Raw genomic sequence first — 10,072 nt, 5'->3', positions numbered from 1 at the left:
GTAATTTTCCCAAACTTTAAATTCTAGTTTTGCCCCTGCCAGGCTACAAGACTCAAGTGAAGTAAGTCACTAAAGATCGCTATGTGGGAACTACCAGAGGATTGGAAGAGTTTTTCCTGCTATGCTTCCTTTTCTTTCATAAAGTTGAGATGCTAAAGTTTCACCTAATGGTGCCAAGTCATTGCCCACCGCCACCCTGGACATCTTAAGGGCTGACCTCATAGAGGATCCAAACTTGCAGATTATTCATTAAGCAAGTTTAAGGGTTTAACATCTAAATTTCCCTACACATACTATTATTAAAATCATTTGTATCAGGATACATCTGCATGTAAATTGACACAATTCTCAGAATGGAAAGAAGACAGTTAGATTCTTATGCACTCGTTTTTATGAAGAGAACATCACAGACACTTGACCCTTAAGAAAGAAACAACGAAAAAGTGGTGCTCACGTATCAAGATGATATTACAAAACTTGGTATCAATATAACATCAGTCACATATACAATTTCAAGCTCAATCATCTGATTCATACACAACACAAACAAATATTCCTATATATATGTTTCTCTAGAGATCACTACAAGCTTCAACAAGATATGGGTAAAAATTGTAAAATGGGAATGCCCAATAAATTTACACAAAAGTGAGTCCTACTTATTCCCACATAAGGTAACGTATTCCCTCAGAAGTTATCTGATGGACAGACAGGGAGAAGCCTGAATACCCCATGCAGCAAGAACTAGATTGGTGGATCTCAGTAATGACATTTAGGCCACAAAGAAAATGAAGAACACAAGGAAAAATATCAAAATGGCAAATATCTTTATCATAAGCCACCTATTTGATGATATTTGGTTAAGATACCTCAATAGAGCATTGCGAGCACCTTCAACGTTTGCCAATGACTCATCCATGTTATCATCAATCCTGCTCATATCAATCAAGGAGATCAAATACTACAGGACTTCTGAAATCCAACCGAATAATGTATAATTGAAAACTTTACAACAATAAGATGAAAATTGCAGACATCACACATTGAAGCTAAAGAGTAAAACCTGATTGCCAATTCCCCTTGCTGTGCAACCATTGTAGCCAAATTCGTAAAGATCCCACTGAGTTCCGAAATAGTGGATTCTACATTGTGAAGAGCAACTGCCCGACTTTGTGTATAATTTTCTTGCTGTGGAACCACTTGCTGTAACATGGACATTTCCATCTGTTGGGATGGAGTGCTCTCAACAGCTGACCGCCGCCTGACTTGGCATGGTTAAATAGAAGTTGTTATTCTCCATCAGAACACAATCTCAAAAGTCATGAGCACAAATTACCAAAGGAAATTTAAGTAATTGCTAAGATAGGGAAACAGATGAATCTTAAGACCAAATATGCACAACTTTTGAATATGATTTTGATGATTGCATTCCGGATAGGTCACACCAACTGCAGTGTGGAAGTTATGTGAAATGATGAAGACCATACATGGCCTTTTCAATAGTACCAGTAAACAAGGCAGAAGAGTCAGCACTAGGATGATTAAAAGCAGGTGGCAGTCTCAGAGAGATAGAGAGAGAGTAGAGTTCAACTGCTCAATTATTGTCAGACACAGGCAAAAACACATAGTTCAGAAACAGGTCATTCAGAATCAGCTTAAATGGCTCCAGAAACTGATTCCTACATGTTTAAAAGACTAATGAAACACAGTAATAATGTGTCCGTTTATGCGTGCTTGAGTGAGTGTGTGGGCAGGTGCATATGCTTGTGCTCATCAAATTAAGCATATTATGGTCAAACACAAAAACACATGCTCTACAGAAAATGTAACAAAGTCAAACTTGATCTTTAGTAGTGGAGTCACATGAAATGCACCTCAGCTGGTTGCCAACTTGAACTCCATTTGCTGACAATCTGTTGGAGAGAGAGGGAGAAACACAAGAATCATAAATCAGCAAGTTAACCATTGGACCCTGTTATTTTAGAATTGAAAGATTTTGTTTGACATCAATTAATATACCATAAATGACTAGAATACCACATGATATGAAAAGAAAAATATCCGTGAAGACTTCTGCACAGGTAGATTTGTTTGTGAAAGCCAGAACATCTGTAAATAAGCCTAATCTGAAAGTTTCAACCCAAAAACAGAGTACAATGATCGAAAAGTATTCTATAGATGGTTCTGTTGTGACTCCTTCCTAACTTCAAACTGGTGCTGTCTCAGCTATATAACTGATTTTTAAATTTTCTTACTGATCATGCATATATTATAAGATGTGTAAAATACTAAAAAATTTGGAGACAATCTTAATGATAGATCACTAGTATGTGATTGAATTATTTTTCAACCAGGCCTAGAGCAAATCTACTGAAGCAGCACTCTTTAAATATTAACAAGGACAGCTTCAAAAGGTCCATGAAGATGAGGTTCAGCAAAATGACCAACTGCGTTATCATAATTTCAAGCATCACCCAACAAATACTTGTCTTTGAAGCCATCAATACCAATTCAAAAAATAAGTGAATTTTCTAAGACAGCTATATACCGCCCTATGCATTCACCGAGGTCGTAAAGGGGCAGACTGGGGTGACGTTGGGAAAGTCTTAGGTCCGAATCTAGCTTAACAAAAAGAATCTTAGTATATGCTCATTGATACATGACATTTTTCCTTAAAAACAACCATATTTTGTTTGCTATAATAACTCATGTATATCATTAAGTACCCTACTGGAGGTCAGAAAATTAATCTTGCAAACCTGTCACCAATACAAGTAGACAACTACGATTGTACTCATTTAGAATGTTAGCCCATTAAAGATCATCATCGCCATGTCAAGTTGACCAATGATGTCACTACACTACCAAAAAGAATGTGACATAGTAGATTAGAAACCATTATTACTTGTGTACCTAAACCTTAAACTGAATATACTCACGCCGATGGCTGTGGATTTGCAGCTCCATTCGATGAACTGGACCAAGGGGGTGGTTCGGTCACAGTTTTTGCATTTTGCTGAAAAGGGTTCTCTCTTAATGCATTCTTGGAGAACATTTGTCTCCTATTCTCATGTGCCTTGATATGCTGTGACAAAATAATAATAATAATAACAAAGAGTTGCACATGTATAATGTTAGAACAATCCCTTTTAAGTTATAGGGATAAGTGATTTATCATGATATTAGAGCCGTGGTCCTTGACTTCAAATCTAATTAAATAATTAAATTCACCTTTTCTACATATGACTTATAATTTATCATAAGCATTCTGACTTCGAAGATAATTAAATGAGTGCTGTTAGGGATTCTACAACCTTAACAAGTCCCATACAAACTGATACAAACTGACAGACGACTCCCGTCACTAAATAATTAAATCTTTTATCAAATTTTATTGCTTAATTTTTTTAACTAATGTGGTGCCATGGCAAAGACTGTCAGGTGAGTTTGTAACGAAGCTACAGTCCCATTTTCTTAATTAAATAATTAAATTCACCATTTCTAGTAATTTATTGTAAAAAAATAAAACTATAATCATATCGAAATAAACCTCAGTTCTTGTTGTCAAAACATCTTGAAGCTGTTTGGTAGTGCCCATGAGTTTGCCCTTCAAGTCATCACAGACAGCTGTGGAGTGAACCACTCTATCCTCGGAGTACTTCCCGTCGGCTATTTCAATGTTTTGAATAGTCTGTAGGTCCGAGAGAGCAACGTTCAGCGCCGTAATGTCGTTTTTTATCAGACCCGTTAATTCCTGTATTTGCACAATCGGATCGTCGAACATTGATGACCTTTTCGCCACTGCATTTCAGCGTAATTAGAAGGCAATTGTCATTTACACACAAATTAACATTACAGAAATGAAGAGTGAGAGTGGTAGAGATCGGGCGCACGTTGGGCGAGTCTGGCGATCTTCAGGGACGTCTCGTGGATCCCCAATCCGATTCGCGAGGCCTTCTTGTTGAATTCGGATCTAGACGAGGCTGGAGCCAGTGGTTTCGATGGAGCCGGGTCGTTTTCTGCTTGATTGACGGCTCTGATTCCTCCGACCTTCTTCAGAGTCTCCGTAAGCGCTCGGAACTCGGACGTCCGATCTCTGTACGTGGACGCCATTCGAAATCGCGTCGGAATCGAGGGCTCAGATCGGTGGCTGATAGGACCGCAGGCTACCCCGAGCTAAGCGAAAATTTCGCTCTTTGAGGTCCCGGACGTGGGCTCAATAACGAACCCACCAACATTTTCCATGAGAACCTGAGCTCAAAGGGCCTACGGGCCCATCAAATTTTTCTCGGTAAGCCTTCAGTTTTTAACAACTTTTTTTTTTTTAATAATCTTAATTGAGCTTTCCGGGCTATTTTGGCTTCCAAGAAAAGAAAAAAAAAAAATGGTGCGAGACAAATATATATATAAGGGTTCCAGAACTGAGGTTTATTAACTAAAAAAAATAAAAAATAGAGGTAAGGCCCTTTGGTTTTTTAGGGGATGACTGGGAGGTGAATGCATATGACCCTAATAGATCATTACATAAGTTGGACTTGGGAGGTGGTGTATACGAGTCCTTTCTGGGTCGTTTGGGTTCCCATCCTAAAGACCTTGTAATCCTTCGGCCCAATAGGCCATCGGTTTGTTGGAATGTTGACCTTTTTCAGGTGATTTTGACTAATGGCCTCTTTGAAGAGGGTTACCGGTTGTTGGGCACTCGGTAGATCCCCTCGATTCCCTAGTTGAATAGTAATTTAAATTTGTTTTGTCTGACCCTAATTATGGGTTGTTGCCTTCACATGTCTTGTTTGATGTGCCACCAGCTCCTTGGATTATCCGGTTCATATTGGAGAGAATATTCAGTTAATGGTTAGATATTTTTAGGACATAAATAAAATATTTGTTTAATTAATAAAAATATATTATATATATTTAAAAAAATAATAATTATAAAATAAATTTATAAAAAATTGAATGGTGGTTGAGGTGGTTGAACGGCACCGAACCACCCCAGACCGGCCGTTCAACCACCTCATGCCCAATATTTCTTCGATCCATTGGTTGATTTGTGTACTGGTATAAAATGGAAATCTAAATTTGCTTCGTGGGCCTCCCAATCTTGGTCGTGGGCTGCTGCCTTCACAAGTCCTCATCGTAGGGGTTGCTGACTTCCTAGGTGGTTTATGACAAGCGCCTTAATTAAAAGAAAATGGATCCTCCCCATTTAACTTGAAATTGAAAGTATTCATTTAGTATAGTTTGGAGGGCATACTTGTCCAAAACATTTTGCCCAAAAAACAAATGAACAATATTACCTGTTAAATGCACTAAATGGATCCTCTCCATTTCACTTATGATCATTTTTCTCCTTAAAATGAGTGTTTGTAGTTTGAAACAGGATCATCTTCGATTTAAATGAAATTGAAATAATCCTAATTCTTGTAGTTTGGTCCTCCATTTATAAAAGGTTTTGCCATATGTCTGGTTTGGCTACCAAATGTAGATTTCCATGAGTCATAAGCTCATGAAGGAATAGGATCATCTCCAATCCAAAATGGACCGGAGATAATCCAGTTGATGGTGAGGATGGCTCTAGAGAAATCTTAGGGCCATAAAAACACCAATTGTTCCATTCATTTAAAAATAATAAAATATTATTCAATATTTTAAAAATAAATAAAATATAATGTAATATAATAATATATGTTTTTTTGTTATTTTGATATGGCCCATGGGGGTGGCTTCGGCCACCTCAGACCAGCGGTCTGGGGTGACCAAAGCCACCCTCAGGCCAAACCACTCTCAATGGCCCAAAAAAAAAAAGTATTATTTTTTTTTGACTATTTTAGTTTTTATTTATTTTACAAACATTAAATAATATTTTAATAATTTTTTTTAAATGAGACACATGGCATTATTGTGGTCATTAGATCTCTTTAAAAATGGACTGGAGGGGACCCGGATCCGGCCCATGGAGCCCAAGTAGAACGCCTTATTAGAGCACCGGATCGCAAGCCCATTTGATAATATCCAGACCACTTCCTACAGAAGCACCATTTCTCTCCGCCTGATCCGCAACAAAGAATGAATCGCAGCCCTCAGATCAAGGTCTGTCTTGAAAAACCCTAATTCATTCACTCACTACCCTCTAGCCTCTACTATATAAATCTAGTCTCCGCCAGTTTTCTCCTTTTACTAGTCTCCTTCCACCTCAAAGCCTCCCAAACCCTAGCACAGTCGACTAAGAGGTTAAAGAGACGGCGCGGTATCGCTGTCCGCCTTGATTGAGTCATCAGTCTCGTCTTGGCCCTCGATTTTGCTTAGGTAGCCTTCTGTATATCCATTTATTAGGTTTTCTCCGAAAGGACCCATTACATCGTAGGAAAATTATGGGAAAACTCTCGAAGGCCGACAAGAAGATCGCGTACGATGGCAAGCTATGCCAGCTGTTGGACGAGTACACCCAAATCCTGGTGGTGGCGGCCGACAACGTCGGATCCACCCAGCTCCAGAACATTCGCAAGGGTCTGCGTGGCGACTCCGTGGTGCTTATGGGCAAGAACACCATGATGAAGCGTTCCGTCAGGATCCATTCTGAGAAGACCGGCAACACCGCCTTCCTCAGCCTCATTCCCCTTCTTGTGGTACGCAAATCTCTGTGTTCTTTTTCATTTTTCTTGTTGGAAAAACGCAATGTTTTTACTTTAAACGTGTGTTTTTGGATTAGGGCAACGTGGGGTTGATTTTCACCAAGGGTGATTTGAAGGAGGTCAGCGAAGAGGTCGCCAAGTACAAGGTCTGTTTTATGAAATCATTTGAATTAATCCTTATAGAAATTTATGCACATGTTTTATTTTAGTATCTGTTTGATTTAAATGGGGTTCATTGGCGTAGGATTCAATGCTGCAGTAGTTAAATTGATTTGCATATTTACAATTAAAATTTGGTCTTTTGATGATTTAACTGGATGAGTGCACAATGGAATACAACTATGTGGGATTCCTATCTTTTGATGGTTATTATAAAGTTGGTAATGAGTGCTAGGAAATTAGGGGAACTATTTTTACTTTTGTTGGTTAATTTTTGGATGGTGAGGAATAAATATATTCTTAAGTTTTTGCTTGTATAATTTTTTGAGGGTGCATTACACTGTTTTCCAGAACCATTATTTGTTGACGAAGTTCTTGGAAATTGTTTCGGAACATTCTCAAAAAAAGCCAAACAGACATGCATTGTTGTATTCTTTTTTTTTTTTCTTCTTGAAGTTGCAACAACTGTCGAGGGAGCTGATGGTGCTTGTTTATTTGCTTAAAGGATGCTTGCTCTGATAATAGGCTCTGTGCTTGTTGTCTGTCTGGGTTTGGTCAGGGCCGGCTCAATGTATTTGGGGGCCTTAGGCGAAATTTTGAAGTTGGACCTTATTTTTTTTAATATTTAAATATTAATTAAATAATATTTATTTTAATAATATTATTATATTTTTATAATATTATTATTATTTTCATTCTCATTGCTGTTTCATGACTTTTAAGTTTAACTTTTAACTAGTTATCCAAAAAAATTGATGTGGCATATTTGTTTTTTTTGGATTAATTGGTCTTATTTTACAATGAGCTTATTATATTGGGGCATTATTTTCGAGGCCTTAAATTTTTATGGGAAAAATTGTGGGCCTTATTTAAAAAAAAAAAAAAATTAGGCCTCAAGTTAAAATAAAATGAAAAATCTTTTTAGGCCTTATTAAAAATTTTTTTGGGCCTTATTAAAAAAAATTTTGGGCCTTACTAACTGGGGGCCCTAGGCGACCGCCTCAATGGCCTAGCCATTGAGCCGGCCCTGGGTTTGGTATTAATTTGTTGAGGAAGAGATAGAAAATATTGAAGTTTTATTAGTTGTATTGGAAGAATGCTGTTTTGGTTATTTTTGAAAGTGAACATAATCATCATTCATTATTGAGAATTGCGAATGTCATATATCATGTTCTAAAACTTAGGAAGCATTAATTCTGTCAGATTTTGCCAAAAAATTTTTTTTGCAAATGCCTGGCATGATTGAAAGTTGGTACTGAATTGAGCCTTTAGAATGTGCTTTCTTGTTATGTATCTCCATTGGTGTTAACATAACTTTCATACTTAAAATAGGTTGGAGCACCTGCTCGTGTTGGTTTGGTTGCTCCAATTGATGTTGTTGTCCCTCCTGGCAACACCGGACTCGACCCTTCTCAGACCTCTTTCTTCCAGGTTTGCTATCTCAATTGGAATTCATTCCATTTTTCATTTAATTGGAACTTCAGATTCTTATACCATTGTCTCTCAGGTTCTTAACATTCCTACCAAGATTAACAAAGGTACTGTGGAAATTATCACCCCTGTGGAGCTTATTAAGAAGGGTGACAAGGTTGGTTCCTCTGAGGCTGCCCTTCTTGCAAAGCTTGGCATCAGGCCATTCTCTTATGGTCTTGTTGTCCTATCTGTTTATGACAATGGGTCCGTCTTCAGCCCAGAGGTACTTGATCTGACTGAGGATGACCTTATTGAGAAGTTTGCCACTGGTGTTGCCTTGGCTACTGCGTTGTCACTGGCCATCTCTTACCCAACCCTAGCAGCTGCACCACATGTGTTCATCAATGCCTACAAGAATGTTCTAGCAGTTGCCGTTGCCACGGAGTATTCCTTCCCCCAGGCAGAGAAAACCAAGGAGTTCCTAAAGGTACTTTTTTCTCTTTTAAGTGTTTTTTTTCCTACTCTTGTTATCCAATTCTTCAGTATAGACTTTGGCACTTTCACTGTTTATCGTGTATTTGAATCCCATCGTCTGTTCATTCAGTTAATTATTTTGGATGTAAAATGCAGGATCCTAGCAAGTTTGCTGTTGCTTTTGCCGCTGTTGCAGCACCAGATTCTGGTGCGGCCCCTGCAGCTGCTGCCGCCAAGGAGGAAGAGAAGAAGGACGAGCCGGCTGAGGAGTCCGATGATGACATGGGTTTTAGTTTGTTCGATTAGATTCATTTTGGTTATGCCTTTTTGTTGGGACATGTTCGCTTTCAATTACTTTCTCTTGGTTTCGAGTGCCGGAGTTTATTATTAATGTATTTTTGTTGACAATGTTTTGTTGGAGGAATTCTCGAGTTTATTATGGCATACTACAACTTTTCATTATATTTTATTGCTGGTTAGTCTTTTCTACAATTTTACATCTTAATTCAGATTACATTTTCCAGTTTGATGATTCATGGATGTGGATCGGGGATCTAGACTTTCAAACTAAAAAATTTAGACCGAAAAATGTTATTTATTAAAAATGTATTGAATGTTTTTAATTATGTTTTTGTTTTTTTTATGTTGTAAAAGAAGTTTAGAAAAAATTTAATTTTTGATTTTTGAAGAATTATTTTTGCAAAAATGAGTCTTTTCAAGGAAAATTATCTTTAGCTGTATAGATAAGATGCTACAATTTTAGCTGTATCGATTCTTGAAGTCCTTACAGGTAAAGAAACTTAATTGGAAACACACCCTTATCGGCTACAATTTGGTTTTCGAACATTATCGTCATCCTCAACATTGTTTTAGTCTGGTGGCCACTGGCCACTGCATTTGTCGCCAGGTTTCGAGTTGACCAGATCTGGTGGCCACTGGTCCCTGCATTGGTCTCCAGGTTGCGAGTTGACTAGGAAGCCAAATTTGACTGTCGACTTTTGTCGGGCTGGAAATCCAAAAGTCTGCGTTTCCGACCCATTTTGTCGGTGCCCAATACTATTCAACTGGGCTTGTTATGTTCAAGTCCAGTCGGTGGCCATCCTCATCTCCTCTGAAGCACCTTTTTCTATCCCACGCTCTTTGACCCTAATTTTATATCTTTGTAATCAACGGTGATTAAATCTAACATTCGTGTCTGCAACTCAGTCTTCATTCTAGATTACTTGACCATTCCCCCGTATTATTTTCTAAATCGCCGTAGACTCGTGCAAATTCGAACCATAAATTTCTTAATTGTAATTAAAATACAAAAATAATTTTCACTTTAATATGTCACGTCTTGTCAAAATACTTTTTTTTTTTCAAATCAAAAACAAAAATCACTGTACAAAATA

The 10,072-nt window shown here is 37.8% G+C and overlaps 2 protein-coding genes across 2 annotated transcripts; one reads left to right on the top strand and one right to left on the bottom strand.

Annotated features, from left to right (window-relative positions):
- Positions 1-459: 459 nt before the first annotated feature.
- On the bottom strand, positions 460-4,199 carry SYP31 (syntaxin of plants 31). The gene is made up of 6 exons (XM_059602579.2): positions 3,894-4,199; positions 3,551-3,801; positions 2,940-3,085; positions 1,875-1,913; positions 1,064-1,261; positions 460-932 (listed from the first exon to the last, which is right to left on the bottom strand). Exons 1-6 carry the CDS (start codon positions 4,111-4,113, stop codon positions 773-775), a joined length of 1,014 nt encoding a protein of 337 aa, XP_059458562.1. The 5' UTR covers positions 4,114-4,199; the 3' UTR covers positions 460-772.
- Positions 4,200-6,158: 1,959 nt separating this feature from the next.
- On the top strand, positions 6,159-9,140 carry LOC132187349 (Ribosomal protein L10 family protein). Its single transcript, XM_059601639.2, has 5 exons — positions 6,159-6,626; positions 6,710-6,778; positions 8,124-8,222; positions 8,299-8,691; positions 8,835-9,140. The coding sequence occupies exons 1-5, from the start codon at positions 6,372-6,374 to the stop codon at positions 8,982-8,984; spliced, it is 966 nt and encodes a 321-aa protein (XP_059457622.2). The 5' UTR covers positions 6,159-6,371; the 3' UTR covers positions 8,985-9,140.
- The last annotated feature ends 932 nt before the right edge of the window (positions 9,141-10,072 follow it).

This window comes from Corylus avellana, chromosome 6 (genome assembly GCF_965113065.1).
Source record: "Corylus avellana chromosome 6, dhCorAvel1.hap1.2, whole genome shotgun sequence".
In the NCBI taxonomy this organism is placed as follows: Eukaryota; Viridiplantae; Streptophyta; class Magnoliopsida; order Fagales; family Betulaceae; genus Corylus; species Corylus avellana.
Note: the sequence above shows the minus strand (reverse complement) of the source record. Positions and strands in the feature narration are given on the sequence as shown.